General features: G+C 44.1%; 1 protein-coding gene across 3 annotated transcripts in view; it reads left to right on the top strand.

The window, feature by feature from the left end:
• Window positions 1-21,586, top strand: part of ANXA5 (annexin A5) — a 71,184-nt gene that overhangs the window by 23,943 nt on the left and 25,655 nt on the right. For 2 of the 3 annotated variants that reach the window (XM_038769181.1, XM_038769183.1), the window contains exons 1-3: window positions 12,982-13,146; window positions 14,446-14,484; window positions 21,276-21,360. In XM_038769181.1, the coding sequence (XP_038625109.1) occupies window positions 14,476-14,484; window positions 21,276-21,360 (94 nt within the window). In that variant the 5' untranslated portion in view covers window positions 12,982-13,146; window positions 14,446-14,475. Of the gene's footprint in view, window positions 1-12,981; window positions 13,147-14,445; window positions 14,485-21,275; window positions 21,361-21,586 lie in introns of those variants that run through there. The other variant, XM_038769182.1, reaches the window with a different exon arrangement.

The raw sequence follows: 21,586 nt of genomic DNA on the forward strand, positions 1-21,586 counted from the left end.
CTGCACACAGTAAGCTCTCAGTAAATACAATTGAATGAATATGTGTCGTATGAATGAGGAACTTGAAGATTCCTTTAAAGAACTGAACAAAAAAAAAAAGCCCTTCAGGATATCCCCCTGAGGCAGGGGTAAGGCTGTACAATACAACAGAGTTGGCAGACAATCAATCAATCAATCAATCAATCGTATTTATTGAGCGCTTACTGTGTGCAGAGCACTGTACTAAGCGCTTGGGAAGTCCAAGTTGGCAACATACAGACAGTCCCTACCCAACAGTGGTCTCACAGTCTAGAAGGGGGGAGACAGAGAACGAAACCAAACATATTAACAAAATAAAATAAATAGAATAGATATGTACAAGTAAAATAAATAAATAAATAGAGTAATAAATATGTACAAACATATATACATATATACAGGTGCTGTGGGGAAGGGAAGGAGGTAAGACGGGGGGGATGGAGAGAGGGACGTTCCCTGCCCACAACAAACTTACAGTTGAGGGGAAGACATACACTAATATACATAAATAGGTATAAATATAGTGGAAGCGGCCTGGCTTAGTGGAAGGAGCACAGGCTTGGGAGGCAGAGGTCATGGGTTCTAATTCTGGCTCCACCACTTGTCAGCTGTGTGACTTTGGGCAAGTCACTTCACTTCTCTGTGCCTCAGTTACCTCATCTATAAAATGGGGATTAACACCGTGAGCCCCTTGTGGGACAACCTGATAACCTTTTATCCACCCCAGTGCTTAGAACAGTGCTTGGCACATATTAAGCGCTTAACAAATCGTCCCCCTCTCCATCCCCCCATCTTACCTCCTTCCCTTCCCCACAGCACCTGTATATATGTATATATGGTTGTACATATTTATTACTCTATTTATTTATTTATTTATTTTACTTGTACATTTCTATCCTATTTATTTTATTTTGTTGGTATGTTTGGTTCTGTTCTCTGTCTCCCCGTTTTAGACTGTGAGCCCACTGTTGGGTAGGGACTGTCTCTATGTGTTGCCAATTTGTACTTCCCAAGCGCTTAGTACAGTGCTCTGCACATAGTAAGCGCTCAATAAATACGATTGATTGATTGATTGATTGATTGAAATACCATAATTATTAGTATAAATAATGTATAATATATGATGTATAGATATGTACATAAGTGCTGTGGGATTGAGAGTGGGGTGAATATCAAATGCCCCACGTTCACAGATCCAAATTCATGGATTTGCATAAATGCACAGAAGGGAGAGTGAGCCCTCTTGGAAGAGATATGAGCTTTATCAGGTTTTGAAGGTGGGGAGAATGGTGGTCTGCCTGTATGTGGAGAGGGTGGGAGCTCCAGGCCAGAGGGAAGATGTAGGAAAGGGGTCAGTGGTGAAATAAATGAAATTGGGGCACATCATCATCATCAATCGTATTTATTGAGCGCTAACTATGTGCAGAGCACTGTACTAAGCGCTTGGGAAGTACAAATTGGCAACATATAGAGACAGTCCCTACCCAACCGTGGGCTCACAGTCTAAAAGGGGGAGACAGAGAACAAAACCAAACATACTAACAAAATAAAATAAATAGAATAGATATGTACAAGTAAAATAAATAAATAAATAAATAAATAGAGTAATAAATATGTACAAACATATATACATATATACAGGTGCATGCACATGCGTTCATAGGCTTATTGACAACTGCTCATAAGCTTTTTAAAACCACTTCTTTGGGGCACTAATTCTAGAACGGTGAACAACATATCTGTACTTAATTCCTCTGATGTTTGAGATGACAGTTCAGGGCTTAGTACAGTGCACTGCATCCGGTGTGTGCTTAATGAATACCGTTACTACTAGGGTAGATGGCAGTTGGCCTTTCAAGTTGAAAGTTAACCCTGGGGCACTGAGTTCCCCAATAAATGACAGGTTAAGGAAGAGCATGCCAAGTATTTCTGTGTACAGATGCAGGATAACTGAATTTATCGAACAGGCTAATAGATATAAATGGTATAGCCCCCCCAAAAAAGATAAAAAAAAAGCTCCCTTCAGCATTCTATGCTTTTATCCACATGCTCCATTTTGAGATTTTTGCACTCTTTCCTTCTAATAATTTAATCTAATCTAAATAATCTAATAATCCTTCTAACACATATTTATTACTTTATTACTCTATTTATTTATTTATTTATTTTACTTGTACATTTCTTTCCTATTTATTTTATTTTGTTGGTATGTTTGGTTCTGTTCTCTGTCTCCCCCTTTTAGACTGTGAGCCCACTGTTGGGTAGAGACTGTCTCTATGTGTTGCCAATTTGTACTTCCCAAGCGCTTAGTACAGTGCTGTGCACATAGTAAGCGCTCAATAAATACGATTGATTGATTGATTAATAACAATAATAATAATGATGATGATGGTATTTGTTAAGCGCTTACTATGTGCCAAGCACTGTTCTAAGAGCTTCTGTGATACTCAACACTCCTTGGGGGCAAGAATCATGTCTACCGACTCTGTTGTACTCTCCCAAGAACTTAGTACAGTGTTCCTCACACAGTAAGCGCTTGATAAATACCATTGAATGACTGAATGTAAGTTTAGTTCTATTACTCAACTGCTGGAGGCTTTGACTCTGAGAACCATAGATGGTGATACAAACCATTTTGCAAACTGTTTGAGCTGCTTGCCCAGACTTGTGACATTTATTAACACTAACCCGAGTGAATAAACTCTCCTTTTGGAATGAACTGTTACTGTTTAAAGTGTTTATTGATGACTTGGATGATGGAATAGAAAGAATTAAGTTCATGAATGAAACCAAGTTGGTAGGGATGGGAAGAGTTAGATGTGAGTATAACCCCATAAAGATGGCAAAATGGCAAGTAATGAACAAATAACGTTTGAGGGAGAGTAGGCTGTTAATGCCGAAGCAACCTCCTGCCATGGCCATTAGGTCCTGGGGACAGGGAATGTGTCTACCAGAGTTCTGTTATATTGGTCTTTCCCAAGTGTTTAGTACAGTGTTCTGCACAGAGTAAGTGCTCAATGAATACGATTGACTGATTGATTCAAAACCCTATTAAAACCACATAGTAAGAGCTTAACAAATACCAAAATTATTATTATTATCTCCGACAGGAAACCCTCCCTGACTAAGCTTTCACCCGTCCATCCTATTTTCCCTCCCTACTGCATCACCTGTGCACTTGGTCCCACTCCCCACCCAAGCACTTCGGTTCTACCCACACTCCCACAACACTTATGTACATAGCCTTATATGCAATTGCTTCCTCCACTTTTAGTTTATCGTAGTGTTTTTCTCCCCTAGTAGATCGTAAGCCCCTTAAAATCAGGGATTATATCTATTAACTCTATTATACTCTCCCAACCACTTAGTACAGTACTTTGCACAGAGAAACACTCAAATCAATCAGTCGTATTTATTGAGTGCTTACCGTGTGCAGAGCACTGTACTAAATGCTTAGTAGAGTACAATTTAATAATAATGATGGTACTTGTTAAGTGCTTACTATGTGCCAAGCATTGTTCTAAGTGATGGGGTGGATACAAGTTAATCAGGTCAGACACAGCCCTGTCCCAAATAGGGCTCACGCTTTTATCCCCGTTTTACAGATGAGGTAACCGAGGCCCCGAGAAGTAAAGCGACTTGCCCCCCAAGTTCATCATCATCATCAATCATATTTATTGAGCGCTTACTGTGTGCAGAGCACTGTACTAAGCGCTTGGGAAGTACAAGTTGGCAACATATAGAGACAGTCCCAACCCAACAGTGGGCTCACAGTCTAAAAGTTCACACAGTAGACAAGTGGCAGAGTAGGGATTAGAACCCAGGTCTTTCTGACTCCCAAGCCCGCGTGCTATTCACTAGGCCATGCTGCTTCTCCGCTATAACAGAATTGATAAAAATGTTCCCTTCCCCCAAGGAGCTTACAGTCTAGAGGGGAGATAAACATTAAAAGAAATTAAAGATATGTACATATGTGCTGTGGGGCTGAGTGTGGGGTGACTATCAAGTGCTTAAATGGTACAGATCCAAGTGCATAGGTGATGCAGAACCGGGAGGGAGTAGGGGAAATGAGCGCTTAGTTGGGGAAGGCCTCTTGGAGGAGATGGAATTTTAATCAGGCTTTGAAGGTGAGAGTGGTGATCTGTCATATGTGATGTCACATATCCCGCACACCTACTGTCTTGATCATTGTAATCTGTGTTGATGAGACCCACTCTTTGAACTTCATCCACAGCAGCCTTCTTGCCTTGTATGTGTGTGTTGTTGTATTGTACTCTCCCAAGTGCTCAGTACAGTGCTTTGCACCCAGTAAGCTTTCAATAAATACAATTGAATGAATGAATGAATGCATGAATGGAGTTTTTGGTTCTGGGCATCGATATCTTTGTGCATTTTGGCCATCTCTGCTATTTTGTCTAGTCCAACACTTAAGCGGACCTGATTGATTGACTGTTTTACTCTCTCAATTAGTATACTGCTCTGCTCAGTAGGTACTTGATAAGTACCACTGGATGAATAAATTACTGTAATCTTGGCCTGGAAAATAAAGGCAGTGAATGCTTCAACTCATGCACTCTTTTTAAACATCTCCAAAACTCTGTAGTCTGCTAATTTGCTCCCTTATATGTGTTCTCTGAGCCCCTTCCTTCCTCTCCCCCTCATCCCCCTCTCCATCCCCCCATCATACCTCCTTCCCTGCCCCACAGCACCCGTATATATGTATATATGTTTGTACATATTTATTACTCTATTTATTTATTTATTTTACTTGTACATATCTCTTCTATTTATTTTACTTTGTTAGTATGTTTGGTTTTGTTCTCTGTCTCCCCCTTTTAGACTGTGAGCCCACTGTTGGGTAGGGACTGTCTCTATATGTTGCCAATTTGTACTTCCCAAGCGCTTAGTACAGTGCTCTGCACATAGTAAGCGCTCAATAAATATGATTGATTGATTGATTGATTGATCTCTGTTATCGTGGTAAATGAGTTGTTTTAATTTGGGACCAGAATACCTATCCTGTCTCCTGTGCTATAAACAGCTGTATAACTGAAAGGAAGCTTTATCGTATTAAGTACTGCTTAGTTTAATTTGGCACATGTGAATGTAAATATACCCAAGATATTTGTAGAGCAAATATTATTTTATAAATGCAATAAACGTCTGGTGAATTCTGCTACTATATCCTCATGGCTTACTTATTATGACAGCTGCAAGTTGAACTATGATCCTTGCTATCCAAAAGCCCCCATGCTGATGTGTACAAATGACAGATGTATTCCTTGGTAAGAACACAATTCTTTCAAGAGCTTTCTATGCTTATCATGCCTGTTAACCCATTGAGACTTCTTATGTTTTCTAATTTTTTTCATTCTCCCTCCCCTCCCCCCCCCCCACCTTAGTCGTGAGGCTCTGATTAATTTTAATGGCAATTTTCCTTTTCTTCTTGACTTTTGGGTGATCCAAAATATATCCTCTTTTTCATAGAGCCTCATTAAGCACGGCCCTCCGTTAAAATAACAGCAGTGAGCTGTGGATTTCATTTCAGGACACACTGGTGTCCTTGTTAGTGTGTTTTGCCCTCTAATCTCCTTCATATGTAGCCAGAAAAACTCCTCCTCTTTCCCCCTCCTTTTGGAATTCCCTGAAGTATGAGTCATGAGCAGTGTGAATTTTGACTCCATCCCACTGTGCTCGCTGCCAGAGAATTTGGCCCAGCCTTACTGCCTTCCTGCAGGCCAGGATTTACACACCCCTTTCTTTCTCTGGCTGTTTTGCAGCATGGAACAGGGTTTCAGATTAGAACAGCCCTGCAAGTTGACTGCAAATTGGGGAGGATGGCGAGAGATATTTGGTGGGCTATTGCCTGAGTGACTGATATTGTCCTGGGGTTGAGTTTTCTCGCAAGATCATTTGGGCAAATATTTGGAAGTATTTATTTAGACTCCCTTTTCTAATGTAAAAACTTTGTTTAATGTTCTGAGCTGTCTGTTTGTGGAGTGAAAGCAAGTCATCATGCCCTTCAGTTCTACTCTAACCACTGGGCCCACTAGTGTTTGCTCATCAATCAATCAATCAATCGTATTTATTGAGCACTTACTATGTGCAGAGCACTGTACTAGGCGCTTGGGAAGTACAAGTTGGCAACATATAGAGACAGTCCCTACCCAACAGTGGGCTCACAGTCTAAAAGGGGGATGGCCTGCTCATGGCCTGCTATCCTCAGGGGGGCTTCCAAGTCAGACCCTAGGGTTTCAGGTATTCTGGGGTAAAGTCTGCCTGGAAGCTCTGATTCCCAGTTCCTGCCTCCCGGGACCCCTAGATTTCTCTGCCAAACCATAGTCTTCCCTTCCAAACTCAGCTTGAATCCTCCTCACACTAACTGCCCAAGGCTGTGAATACACCATTTACTCCAGCAGTTCCCTTTAGCAATAGAGGGTAACAGTATTGGTTGACATTAGCCCCACCTCATAAAATATTTGTGGTGAAATTAGTACCTTACTGAGGGGTAATCTGTTTTTCAGAAATAAAAATTTTCCAGCCATCCACCCCCATACACAATCTCATACACACTTTTGCATTTTCTCCTTACTTCTCTAGCTCTTCCTAGTCCACTCATTTCCCCCTCCACTAATACCCCTCCTCATTTGTTTATTGTTACGTTGTACTCTCCCAAGGACGTAGTACAGTGTTTCAACACAGTGCTTTGCATACAGTAAGTGCTCAATAAATAGGATTGAATGAATGAATGAACGACTGACATTTCTTGACAGAACCAGTACCTCCCAAGTTTCTCTGGCTGGGTTGTGGAAGTTGGGACATTTGCCTGAACGGCGATTCTTTAAAATTGGCTTTTGATCTGTACTTTTATCTGTAAAGTGGGGATTAAATACTACCCACTCCTTGTTAGACTTTGAGCCCTTTATGGGTCAGGGACTGTGTCCAACCTGATCATCAATCAATCAATCGTATTTATTGAGCACTTACTATGTGCAGAGCACTGTACTAAGCGCTTAATCTTGCTCATCTAGTATCTGCCCCAGCTCTTAATATAATGCTTGGCACATAGTAAGCATCACTATGATAAAATGATAATAATAATAATGCTCCCAGGATTTACTCTCACCCCCACCTCATCACTCTCTTTTATCCCCCACTCTTTGTTCAGCCTTTCATAAGGCAACATTTTATTATTTCTGTCTAGTTATGACCTTTTTGTGAGTATGTTTCCCTTATTGGAATGTAAACTTCATGAAAGCGGGGTGTGAATGTTCAACTTAGTTCCTCTGCCCCTTGCCTCATGTGGTGCTTTCTATGCTGCAGGTACTCAATTCATACTGTTGCCTTTGTAAATCAGGAATTTCAGAAGTTATATAGATTACACATAACCTTTTACAATTAGTGCACCCAGTTTTGTTATAATGCGTGTTTTGCTCCTTGTAGACAGGGACTGTGTCTATCAAGTCTGTTGTGCTCTCCCAAGTGTTTAGTACAGTTCTTTCAACTCAGTAAGCACTCTATAAATACCATTGATCAATTCAATGCATATTTTGGCTAGAATGCTTTTAGGGAACTGAGGAATGGTCTTACAAAAAATGTGAGCCTGTTTGGGCATGGTAGATGCTGCATTATTGGGAGAAATTGCTGGTTTGCGGCAGTAGTAAAGGGCAAGTACTACAGCACAAAGTTTTATGAGAATGCAAACCCCACATTCTTGGGTGCAAATTCATTCTGAAGATAGATTGCAAAACTTTCCCCTACCCCTTACTACCGTGTGGTTTTTTTCAGGAATGCGGGAGTGCATTCATTGCAGATTATCAAACAATTTGAGTCATGCATCTTTTCCTTGTTTCGTCAGTTTTGACTTCCCGGGAAAGGTGGGCATTCTTATATCAGAAAAGAAACATTTTCTGTATTGCTTCAACTTGTTCTTATTCTTCCAACCAGAGGGAGCGCATGAGTAATTAAGGATATACATCAAGAAATAGTGATGTTTATACAGATTTTTGCATTATTGTAGTGCTTTATGGGCAACTAGGCAGTCCCCAAGGAATTCATGTGAAGTGACAGCTATATTCCCCCCTGTAGACTGTAACCTCGTTGTGGATTACCAACTCTTTTTTATGGTATTCTCCCAAGATCTTAGTACAGTGCTTGCACACAGTAAGCACTCAAAAAATACCATCGATTGATTATTACAGGAAACTGGGGCATAGAAATGTTATAAGAGTTGTCAAAGGCACAGGAGAGCCAGGATAAGAAGACTGCTTTACTCTGAACCCTGTTCTTCACTCCCTAGTTTAAACTATGCTGACCTCTCAAGTGAACTATTTTAAACCCATTTATGCTAGTAGAACTGTGTTGGTTTAGAGGGACAATGTCTAACTTTACTACTTGACACAGGGTATGGTTGCTCACAAGACAGTTTTCTTTTTTACTCTGATCCAACTTCACTCAGGAAACTTGTAGAAAGCTGACAGAATTAGCCTCTTTTGTAATCAGAGGAACTCGTGACTCTGTATTAGGTTGGTTGTTGCATGAGGCAGTAAAGTGGTAACTCTTGAGAGAGGAATTTTCTGCACATGGCAGGTCATTTAAATGCGTATCCAGGCAATCGCAACAAGAGAAAAATGCACAAAAACTCTTCAAGAAGAAAAAAAGCTTTCTCGTTCCACCAAACCCCTCCCACTTTTCTCATTTTGAATTTTTTGGGAAGCTGACCTCACATGATCACCTTCCTTTCTATGATACTTCCTGAGGGAAGCAAGGTATAAGCCCCACTTTTCCTCATCTCCCACTCCCTTCTGCATCACCCAGACTTGCTCCCTTTGCTCTTCCCCCAACACCAGCCCCACAGCACCTACTATATATCTGTAATTTTATTTATTTGTATTGATGTCTGTCTCTCCCCCTCTAGACTGTGAGCTTGTTGTGGGCAGGGAATGTCACTGTTTATTGTTGTGTCGTACTTTCCCAAGTGCTTAGTACAGTGCTCTGCACACAGAAAGTGCTTAATAAATACAATTGAAAGAATGAATGAATATAGTGGTGTCCTGGAAGTAAAAGGAATTGTGATACTGCAGAGGCTAGAAGTTGGGTCTAACAAGTTAGATTGGGGCATCATCTGGATAGGAGGGGGTAGTTGATGTACTGAGAGCAGATGAGTTCCCCACAGAAGTGAATGTAGATTGAGAAACAAGAACCAAAATCTCCAGTGGCTACCCGTCAACCTACGCATCAGGCAAAAACTCCTCACTCTCGGCTTCAAGGCTGTCCATCACCTCGCCCCCTCCTACCTCACCTCCCTTCTCTCCATCTACAGCCCAGCCCGCACCCTCCGCTCCTCTGCCACTGGCCTCCTCACTGTGCCTCGTTCTCGCCTGTCCCGCCGTCGACTCACGGCCCACGTCCTTCCCCTGGCCTGGAATGCCCTCCCTCTGCCCATCCGCCAAGCTAGCTCTCTTCCTCCCTTCAAAGCCCTACTGAGAGCTCACCTCCTCCAGGAGGCCTTCCCAGACTGAGCCCCCTTTTTCCTCTCCTCCTCCCCAACCCCACTGCCCTCTATCCTTCCCCTCCCCACAGCACCTGTATAGATGTTTGTACAGATTTATTACTCTATTTATTTTACTTGTACATATTTACTATTCTATTAATTTTGTTAATGATGTGCACCTAGCTTTACTTCTGTTTATTCTGATGACGTGACACCTGTCCGCATGTTTTGTTTTGTTGTCTGTCTCCCCCTTCTAGACTGTGAGCCCATTGTTGGGTAGGGACCATCTGTATATGTTGCCAACTTGTACTCCCCAAGTGCTCTGCACACAGTAAGTGCTCAATAAATATGATTTAATGAATGAATGAAATGAATGAACCTTACAGGACCCCCCCAGTTAGGAAGCCGGTGGTGAGTTAGACCCTGAAAATGAGAAGGATCACTAGATTGCAAGCCCCTCGACGATGGAGATCATGTCTATTAACTCTGTTGTACCTTCCCAAGGACTTAGTGCAGTGTCTGCACAGAGTAAGCACTCAATATAAACTATTGATTGATTGGCCAGAGAATTAGGAGGAAGACTAAGGGAGAACTATTTCAGAGAAACTAAGGTGAGTAAAGTGTTTAAGCCCCAAGAAATGCGGGAAATGGCGAGTGAGCCCCACTTCTCTGCTGCCATGAACATGCCAGTCTCTTGGGGGTGCCCACAATGTGCCGCACGTGGTACGTGCTCGATAAATAATTCAGTTTGATCCACTTACTCTGTGCAGAGCATTATCCTAAGCGCTTGGGAAAATACACTATAACACCGTTTACTATTGATTGATGGGCCCAGTAGTTGGAGCGAATCAGCTGAAGTACCTCACAACCAGCGTTCCCACCTCAGGGGGTTTTAAGATCCATCTCCTCACGCACCGCCCTGGGCTCCCTCCAAAATGACCTGCGATTCTCATTCATCCATTCAGTCGTATTTATTGAGCACTGACTGTGTACAGAGAACCCTACTATGACCAGTCGAGATAGGATGAGAGATTGAACCAGCAGGGCAGCGGTTTGGATGGAGAGGAAAGAGCGGATTTTGGTGATGTTGCGGAGGTGAGATCGGCAGGTTTTGGTGACGGATTGGATGTGAGAGGTGAATGAGAGAGCAGAGTCGAGAATGACACCAAGGTTGCGGGCATATGACCATATGAGAAGCACCCTGGCTTAGTTGGAAGAGCACAGGTTTAAGAGTCAGAGGTCATGGGTTCTAATCCTGACTCCGCCACTTGTTAGCTGTGTGACTTTGGGCAAGTTGCTTAACTTCTTTGTGCCTCAGTTACCTCATCTGTAAAGTGGTGCTTGAGACTATGAGCCCCACGTGGGAAAATCTGATTACCTTGTATTTACTCAAGCGTTTAGTACAGTGCTCTGCACACAGTAAGTGCTCAATAAATACAATTGAATGAATAGTAAGCGCTTAACAAATACCATAATTATCATTACTAAGCGCTTGGAAAGGATAATTCGCAAACAGAGACAATCCCTACCCAACAAGAAGGAGGGGAGACAGATAACAAAACAAAACAAGTAATGATAATAATATTGGTAGTTAAGCGCTTACTACATGCCAAGCACTGTTTTAAGCGCTGGAGGAGATCCAAGGTAATCAAGTTTCATTCATTCATTCATCCATCCATTCATTCATTCAATTGTATTTATTGAGCACTTACTGTGTGCAGAGCACTGTACTAAGCTCTTGGGAAGTACAAGTTGGCAACATATGGAGACGGTCCCTACCTAACAACGGGCTCACAGTCTAGAGCGGGGAGACAGACAACAAAACAAAACACGTGGACAGGTGTCAAGTCATCAAAATAAATAGAAGTAAACCTAGATGCACATCATTAACAAAATAGAATAGTAAATATGTACAAGTAAAATAGAGTAATAAATCTGTACAAACATATATACAAGTGCTGTGGGGAGGGGAAGGAGGTAGGGCGGGGGGATGGGGAGGGGGAGAGGAAAGGGGGGGTGCAGTCCGGGAAGGCCTCCTGGAGGAGGTGAGCTCTCAGTAGGGCTTTGAAGGGAGGAAGAAAGCTAGCTTGTCTGATGTGCAGAGGGAGGGCATTCCAGGCCAGGGGAAGGACGTGGGCCGGGTGTCGACGGCGGGACAGGCGAGAATGAGGCGCAGTTGAGGAGGTTAGTGGCAGAGGAGTGGAGGGTGCGGGCTGGGCTGTAGAAGGAAAGAAGGGAGGTGAGGTAGGAGGGGGCGAGGTGATGGACAGCCTGGAAGCCGAGAGTGAGGAGTTTTTGCCTGATGCGTAGGTTGACTGGCAGCCACTGGAGATTTTTGAGGAGGGGAGTAACATGCCCAGAGTGTTTCTGCACAATGATGATCCGGGCAGCAGCGTGAAGTATAGACTGAATTGGGGAGAGACAGGAGGATGGGAGATCAGAGAGGAGGCTGATGCAGTAATCCAGTCGGGATAGGATAAGAGATTGAACCAGCAGGGTAGCGGTTTGGATGGAGAGGAAAGGGCGGATCTTGGTGATGTTGCGGAGCTGAGACCGGCAGGTTTTGGTGACGGATTGGATGTGAGGGGTGAACGAGAGAGCAAAGTCGAGGATGACACCGAGGTTGCGGGCTTGTGAGACGGGAAGGACGGTAGTGCCGTCAACAGTGATGGGAAAATCAGGGAGAGGGCAGGGTTTGGGAGGGAAGACAAGGAGTTCAGTCTTGGACATGTTGAGTTTTAGGTGGCGGGCAGACATCCAGATGGAGATGTCCTGAAGGCAGGAGGAGACACAAGCCTGAAGGGAGGGAGAGCAGGGGCAGAGATGTAGATTTGGGTGTCATCAGAGTAGAGATAGTTGAAGCCGTGGGAGCGAATGAGTTCACCAAGGGAGCGAGTGTAGATAGAGAACAGAAGGGGACCAAGAACCGACCCTTGAGGAACCCCTACAGTAAGGGGATGGGAGGGGGAGGAGGAGCCCGCAAAGGAGACTGAGAATGAACGGCCGGAGAGATAGGAGGAGAACCAGGAGAGGACAGAGTCTGTGAAGCCCAGGTTGGAGAGCGTGTTGAGGGGAAGGGAGTGGTCCACAGTATCGAAAGTTGTCCCACGTGGGGCTCACAGCCCTAATTCCCATTTTCCAGATGAGGAAACTGAGGCCCAGAGAAGTGAAGTGACTTGCCCAAAGCCACCCAGCTGACAAGTGGCGGGGGCAGGATTAGAGCCGGTGACCTCTGACCCCCAAGCCCGGGCTCTTTCCACCGAGCCAAGCTGCAGCCGCCCAGCTGTGCCGTGCCCGATGTGGGACAGCAGGCCTCACGGCTAAGGAGGCGAGGGTCTGGTCTCCTCCTCCTCCTCCTCCTCCTCCTCCTCTTCCTCCCTCCCTCCTCCTCCTCCAGTGCGGGCCTGACGGTGTCTCCGGCGCAGGCGCAGGAGGCGGGCTGGGCCCAGCGGGCCGGGCGTGGCAGGAGGAGGGGGGCGGCCCGAGGGGAGCCCAGCGCACCATCCCATCCCTCCCCACACCACACCGACTCACCTCGCACTTACCCACCCACCTACCTACCGCCGCCCCGGACCCTCCGCACCCCCGGGCCTCGTCGGGACCAAGTTTGGGGACAAACTCGCCCTGTCACGCGGGTGAGTGGCCCCCCGAGCAGGACCGCCACCGCAATGGGGGCCTTGTAGGGGGTGTCCGGGACTGGGCCGGGAAGGGGTAGAATAATAACAGTAATAATAATGGTATTTCTTAAGCGCTTACTATGGGCACAGCACTGTTCTAAGCGCTGGGGAGGTTACAAGCTGATCAGGTTGTCCCACGGGGGGCTCACAGTCTTAATCCCCATTTTACAGATGTGGGAACTGGGGCACAGAGAAGTGAAGTGACTTGCCCAAAGTCACACAGCTGACAGTTGGCGGAGTAGGGATTTGAACCCATGACCTCTGACTCCAAAGCCCGGGCCCTTTCCACTGAGCCACGCTGCTTCCGCAGCCTCTTCCTCTCCTCCTTCACCCCCTTCCCTAAATCTTCCCACTCCTGTTTAGCCCCTTCTTGTCCATTCCCCCCTTTCCCACTTCTCTCCTACTTTTCCTTCTTCGCTCCCTCTCCCCCACTAATCCCTCTTCTCTCCCTCCCCCCTTCTCTCCCTTTCCCTCACTTCTTCCTCTTGCTCTCCCTCACCCCCACTTCTCCCTCTCCTCTATTTTTTTCTCTTGCTCTCCCTCTCCCCGACTTCTTCCTCTTGCTCTCCCTTTCCCCCATTTCTTCCTCTTCCTCTCCCCCATTTCTTCCTCTTGCTCTCCCTCTCCCCCACATCTTCCTTTTCTTCTCCTCTCCCTCTCCCCCATTTCTTCCTCTTGCTGTCCCTCTCCCCCATTTCTTTCTTCCTCTTGCTCTCCCTCTCCCCCATTTCTTCCTCGTCTCTCCCTCTCCCCCACTTCTCCCTCTCCTCCATTTCTTCTCATGCTCTCCTTCTCCCCCATTTCTTCCTCTTGCTCTCCCTCTCCCCCACTTCTTCCTCTTTTTTCTCCCTCTCCGTTCCTCTTCTTCCCCTTTTCCCCACTTCTTCTTCTCTCCCTCTCCTCCCGCTCTTCTCTCCCCAACTTCTTCCTTTTCTCTCCCTCTCCTCCCTCTTCCCTCCCTCTCCCCCCTTTTCCCTCCCTCTCCCCCCTTTTCCCTCCCTCTCCCCCTCTTCCCTCCCTCTCCTCCCTCTTCCCTCCCTCTCCTCCCTCTCCTCCCTCCCTCTCCCCCTTCTCTTGCGTCTTCCCTCCCTCCCCCCGCCCCTGTTTGCCACGACGGCTTTGGATCCCAACGCCCTGAGCGGCCCTGTCTGCGGGAAGCGGTTCCTGCCGGCAGAGGAAAAGTTGGGAATTGTCCGGGAATCGTCTGGGAGGGACAGACACCAGCGATTAACCGGTCACCCGTCTCCTCTCTTGCAGCCCCTTTCCTCGCGTACCTGACACTTCACCATGGCAAAGGTAATGTTCGACCTCGGGAACTTTTGGTATTTTGAAGGAAAAAAAAAAAATCAACTGTTTAAAAAGTTTTTATTTCCAGTTCTTCTACCCACTCCTATCTGGGAAAGAATGAGGCCGTGGAGTAAAACAAGTCTGAAAAGTAGTTAGTGAGCCTCATTTTTGCTCGTCCCTTTTGTGTTTTCGTGATTTAAACTTTTCATTTTAGGATTTGCTTCCTCTGGTGGTTTGACTCCAATCCCAGCTACACTAGGCAGAACAGTTTCAGTGCTGTAGGCAATGACGTTGTTTAAAGCTTTTATCCCCTAGTTCCTTCTTGGGTGGGGTTTTTTTTTTAAGTTGGTTTTTTTCCGTAAGAATGAACCCTCCCAAATTCTAAAAAAAAAGGCAGAAATAAAAACCAGAACAGCTCATCATTGGCGTGTGAGCTGAATATTTTCCTCTAACTTGCTTTAATTTTTAACCAAGTTTCCTGTATTTTTAAAACTCGGTGGGTATTTACTTTTTCCTGTTAGAGAAAAATAAATTATCCTCTCCCATTCTATTTGAAAAAGGTACATTATTCTCTAAGTATAAACTCTTCCCACAGGCTGCTTGCATTTATTTTTTAAAAATCCTGTTTATTAGCAAACTTTTCGAGCAGTCTGAATTTCTTTTCCTCTCATTCAGTCGTTTGTTGCATAGTACTAACTTTCATTGCTCTTTTCAAGTTGTGGTGACAACGATAAATGTAAAAATAACATTTCATTCATGATAATGTTTTTTGGATATTCAGTATTGTTGTAAGATGATTAAATCCATTAGTAATTTTAAAATCCACTGCAATAACAAATTTTATTTGTCTTATCAGCCTCGCATACTTGGCAACCGATTTTTCCCAGTTTCGAAAACATGCCCTCTTACATAGAATCTTATGGCAAGGTATCAAAATAGAAATTAATTGCGTTGCTTTAAATGTGACCTAATCAAAGTCTACAGAACTTTGTTACTAAAAGTTTGGTAAGTTCATTGAGTTTATACAATCATTCGATTGTTTCCATATCCTTCCCCCACCTAAGAACAAAACTCAACAAAAGGAAAATCAGTTTTCCTGTTATTTAAATAGAAATTTGGTTTCATTTTGCTTCACAATGAAAGGAATTTTTTAATGAAATTACTTTTTCTTCCCAAAAGGTGGATTTTTCTGTTTTTGATAGCAAGACTGGTGGTGGACATGAAAAATTCACACTGAGAGTAGCCTAGATTCCCAGTTTTTGCTTGGAGTTCGACTGCTCTTATCTACTGTGGGTGTTTGTGCATTGATGTCTGAGATTTTCGAATCAGTTCCTTTTAGTTTGGAAGTAAAGCCTGATAATCCAGCAAGCATTCTTATTTTGAATAGTCATATAAAAAAAGCGATGTAATTTCATTCACATGTTAATGAAAGTGAGTTTTAGGGTTTCAGAGTTAGTAAGTTAGAATGAGGCATTATTATTCTATGGTTAGAATGGTGAGAATGATCAAAGTGTAATAGCAATTGTTAGAAGTTAATGAGGAATTGTAAGAATTGTGAGTGTAAATACTATTTGAGGACATAGCCCCCAAAACTGTATTGGGTTTTAGGCTGGCTCATTGTGTGCAGGGATCCTGTCTACCAATTCAATATTGTACTCTCCCGAGCACTTAGCATTCATTCATTCAGTTGTATTTATTGAGCCCTTACTGTGTGCAGAGCACTGTACTAAGTGCTTGGAAAATACAATACAACAATAGAGACAGTCCCTGCCAAAATGGGGCTTACAGTCTAGAGGGGGGAGACAGATATCAAAATAAGTAAACAGGCGTCAATATAAATAAATAGAATTATAGATATGTACATATATACGTAAGTTGTTGGGTAGGGACCGTCTCTATATGTTGCCAACTTGTACTTCCCAAGCGCTCAGTACAGTGCTGTGCACACAGTAAGCGGTCAATAAATATGAATGAATGAAGTGCTGTGTCGAGGGGGAGGGCAAAGAGTGAATTTAGGTGATGCGGAAGGGAGGAGGAGCTGAGGAAAAGGGGGCTTAGTCTGGGACTTAGTACAGTGGTCTGCACCCAGTAAGCACTCAATAAATACAATTGATTGATTGATAGGTATGCTAGGGAGAAAGCCATCCCAGCCTAGGAACCTTTTAATCCCCTTTCTGCTATGTCTCTTCCTTTTACCTCCTAAGTGCTCCTATCCCTTCACCCCCCCAACCCCATCAAAGGTTAGAAGTGCCATGACTGTGCCCATTATTTAATAAATGTTAGCTCCTCGAGGACAGATGTCATGTCCATTATAAGGTATTCTCCTAAGTGCTTACTACAGTGTTCTGCACAAAGTGAGCACTTGAGAAATAATTGTTGGTTGATTGGTCACCTTGGATACCTACCACCACTGCCCTACTCGCAGCATAGTCATGGGAAGAGAGATCCAGATCTGTTCTCCCCATTCCCTGGCCCCGAAACCTTTTATTTTAATCCAGAACAGTAGTGAAAGGCCAGAAATGTCTGAGGAAAAGGGTTAAGCTCAGGTGTCACTTAACTTATTCATTAGGTTATTTAGTTTCACTGGGCAAAAGGTTGCATTTTCATTCAGGGATATAGCTTTACCATCTTTTCTTTGTATTCTGAAGAGTCACCGTAATCAGATGGCTCCTAGGGGCCTGTGCCAGCTCCCCACTTCAGTGTGCGCTGCTGTTGTAATTGGAGGAATGGGGTATGGATGTGCCAGCTGTGTTACCGTTCCACCTGTTTCTACGGCAGCAGCATTTGTTGATACCACTGAGTAAATGTACACCAGGGACCTCTACCTGGTTTTCATCTCAATTGTGGGAAAGAATCAAAAGCCTTTAAGGCATTACGTTAGGGTGACCTACTTATATTGTTTTAAATAAATCATGGTAATGCCTAGGCTTAAGTAATAATATTAGTATGTCATTATTCAAATATTATGAAAGGAGCTCTGCCCAGCAATAATTATTTATGTTGATGAAATTTCATTATTCGCATGAAGGTGTTCTCTTTTAGATGGTATCAACTTCATTTTTCAAGGTGTGGTCTGTTAGAGAAACTAAGTTTAGGACAGTGCTTGGCACATAGTAAGCGTTTAACAAGTGCCATTATTATATAGAGGTCCTTGGGGGTGACTTAAGTCGTGTTGAGATGTTAACCGGAGAAGTGTATTAGCTTCTTGTACTTCCCAAGCGCTTAGTACAGTGCTCTGCATGCAGTAATTGCTCAGTAAATATGAACGAATGAATGGTGGCTCTTCCGACCCATAATCCAAAAACTACTTCCCCTCCCAACCCTCTTCCAAAAGTTCCAGTTCCCTCAGGTCATTTTTAATTTTAAGTTTCCAACATTTTAGCAGGGTCTACCCAATCTCCAAGGAATTGACTCCCCCCTACTGTTCCGAGTTAGAGTGGTCACTGTGTTGGGAGACAGCGATGGGAGGGAAGCAGACTTGTCTGGGGTTTAGGGGAAGCCCTGAACCAATCCAGCTGCTTTGGGGTTTCTCCTGCAGAGAGCATCTTCCTGCGATGGAGTGGGCATGTGATGTTCTGGTATTAAAGACCTTGGAAAGAACACCCAGTCCATCCTCTGACTCATTACAGACCCTGCTTAAATCCATGTTTTTGCTCCAATTCTTATTGTGAAGCAATATCTCCTTACACACTATTGTGTTTTATATCAGTAAGGACTGAGTCCCTGAATGCTTCATTGTGGGGACTGAATGAAGCCAGCCAGGGGCAAGCTTTGTACTTTATTTTGGCAAAAGGGATTCAATCTTGAATGAATGGTTTTCAGTTTGGCTCTGAATCTGACACCTTGAGAGTCGATCAGTTGTATTAACTGAACACTTAGTGTGTGCAAAGCAGTGTTCTAAGCACTTGGAAGAATACAGTTCAGCAGAGTGGATTAACACCTTCCCTGCCCACAAGAAGGTTACAGCGTAGAGGTGAAGACAGACATTAAAATAAGTGCTGTAGGGTTTGAGGGTGGGGTGGAAAACAAGTGCTTAAAGGGACTAGATTTAAGTACTAGGCAAGTAGAAGGGAGAGGGAAATGTGGGCTTAGCCTGGGAAGGCCTCTTAGAGGGAATGTGATTTTAATAGGGCTTTGAAGGTGGGGAGGGTGGCGTGGTCTGTCTTGTATGAAGTGGGAGGGAGTTCCAAGCCATGGGAAGGACGAGGGCAAGGATTCGGCGGTGAACTGGACAAAATTGAGGTACAGTGAGTAGGCTGGCATTAAGAGGAATGAAGTGTGCAGGCAGCATTGTAGACCGAAATCAGCAAAGTGAGGTAGGAAAGGGAGAACTGATTGAGTGCTTTAAAGTCAATCGAAAGGAGTTGCTGTTTGATGCAGAGGTGGGTGGGCAACCATTGGAGGTTCTTGAGGAATGGGGAGATGTGGACTGACCTTTTTTTTTTTTTTTTAGAGAAATGATCTGGTCGAGCGAGGTCAAGTTAGGACTAGAGTGGGGCGAGACGGAAGGTGGGAGGTCACAAGGATGCTGATGCAGTGGACAAGGCAGGATAGAATAAGTGCTTGGATCAACATAATAGCAGTTTCTATGGAGAGGAAAGGCTGGAATTTAGTTATTTTTGTGAAGGTTGAACCGCCAGGATTTTTAATTTTAAGTTTCCACCGTTTTAGCAGGGTCTACCCAATCTCCAAGGAATTGACTCCCCCCTACTGTTCCGAGTTAAAGTGGTCACTGTGTTGGGAGACAGTGATGGGAGGGAAGCAGACTTGTCTGGGGTTTAGGGGAAACCCTGAACCAATCCAGCTGCTTCTGGGTTTCTCAAATTGAATATGTGGGCTGAATGAAAGAGTTGAGTTGAGGATAATGCCAAGGTTAGTAGATAGAATAGAGGATGTAACTGCCATTAGGCAGATCATAGATTTATTGTGTTTCGTACCACGTTTCCTTTTCCCACTTGTTTTTCATGCTTTGGAGTCACAGAATTGAATTGAAATCTCTTGTGTGGGGATGAGATAGGAAACAGACCAAGTTGCAGTATTATCTCAGCCTGATTCCTGGGGGAAATCCTTTGTGAAATGGACACTTGTCCTAGAAAAGCTCTGCTTGAAGAGGCTATTGAATATGGAAATATTGGCTTTGTATATTTGGAAACAAAGTACTGTAGTGTGCTCCTCCTCCCATGAGTTCTTAGAAATAATTCTTAGTTCTTTCATTCCAGTGAGGCTGACGTGGGTTGTTTTTGTTTGAACCCGAAATAAACAGTGATGGAGGAGAACATGGTGTGCCCAGCTGGTTTTACCCATCTGTATGGCATATCCAGCCCAACCTAGGGGCCACTCGTTACCAACCCCACCCAACTCTTCCCTAGATTGGAAGCTTGTTGCGGGCAGGGAACGTATCTACCAACTCTGTTATATTTTACTCTCCAAAGTGCTTAATACAGTGCTCTGCACTCAGTAAGCCCTCAATAATTACCATTGAATGATTCCCCATTTAATTGTGCTTGTAGTGACTTCTCACTTCCCAAGTCCTGTTTTCCTCCCTCTCTTCCAGCAAATGCCCAGGGTTCATCTCTCCTGTCCATCAGGCTCCTGAAAGTCACTTGGAAATGCTTAGGGGAATATTTTGGGAATGCAGCTAATCTGAACACCTGTCACTGGGCATGAATTGATACTTTGGTGTTTCTTTTGGTATCTTTTATCTTTCATGCAGTTTACCAAAATCTTTGCCCAGTTTACCAAAAATTTACTGAGGTGGAGATATGGATTGTTTCCAAGGACCTAGTAAAAGGATAAATTAGATGGGTTTAGGCTAAATATTGTCTAAGAGATTAGGAGAGCTGCCTCTAAAAAGAATCATTGCTAGCAGAGAGGTGGAATTCTTAATGAGAGCAAAGGAGGCTGGAATCCTAGTGTTAAGAACTGGGGCAAAGAATAACTCAGGCTGGCAAAGAAGCAGCCCTGGAGGGAAGTAAATTGTGAAAGTATTTTTAAAAGAAGTAGGGGAAGCCCTATTGTGAGTCATCCAGATTGAGAGAGCAGTTGGGTTTTGGCGGAGGTTGGGGGTTTAGAGGTATGACCTGACCGAGCCTTTAGCCTCTGTGACTCACTCTTACTCTTGTGATTCACTTCTGGTCTCCAGTCCAGACGTGATTTGGCTCTAGGCAGCTCAGAAGTGTGACTCTTATAATTATGGCCCCTACAGGAGAGCGGCTGGGCTATGCATCTCATTTCCTGATGTGCTCTCCTGTTCCATTAGTTGTCCGTGTTTTATCAATCAATCAATCAATCAATCGTATTTATTGAGCGCTTACTATGTGCAGAGCACTGTACTAAGCGCTTGGGAAGTACAAATTGGCATCACATAGAGACAGTCCCTACCCAACAGTGGGCTCACAGTCTAAAAGGGGGAGACAGAGAACAGAACCAAACATACCAACAAAATAAAATAAGTAGGATAGAAATGTACAAGTAAAATAAATAAATAAATAAATAAATAGAGTAATAAATATGTACAACCATATATACATATATACAGGTGCTGTGGGGAAGGGAAGGAGGTAAGACGGGGGGATGGAGAGGGGGACGAGGGGGAGAGGAAAGAAGGGGCTCAGTCTGGGAAGGCCTCCTGGAGGAGGTGAGCTCTCAGCAGGGCCTTGAAGGGAGGAAGAGAGCTAGCTTGGCGGATGGGCAGAGGGATTGGGCATTCCAGGCCCGGGGAATGCCTAGTAACCTTATTTTTATCCTACTTTTATCCTAGTAACCTTATTTCCTCCTACTCTACCATGTCTTTTCCCTAGGTAACAAAAGGCACTGTGACTAACTTCCCTGATTTTGATGCCAGAGCTGATGCGGAGACTCTTCGGAAAGCAATGAAAGGACTCGGTAAGCTCCTTCCTTATTTCAATTCCTTCCTCTTTAAAGGAGTCATTGTACTCTAGTGGAAACAGCTCAGGGTTAGGTGTCAGGTGACCTGGGTTTGGAGTCATTTAACTTCTATGTGGCCTATACGTTGGAAAAATAAAAGCCCCCTATATATATTGCACTGTATTATGTGAAGCAGGTATTTTACATATATTTGGAAAATTTGATTTGGCAAAAATGTTTTTGT

This window comes from Tachyglossus aculeatus, chromosome X5 (assembly GCF_015852505.1).
Source record: "Tachyglossus aculeatus isolate mTacAcu1 chromosome X5, mTacAcu1.pri, whole genome shotgun sequence".
NCBI lineage: Eukaryota > Metazoa > Chordata > Mammalia > Monotremata > Tachyglossidae > Tachyglossus > Tachyglossus aculeatus.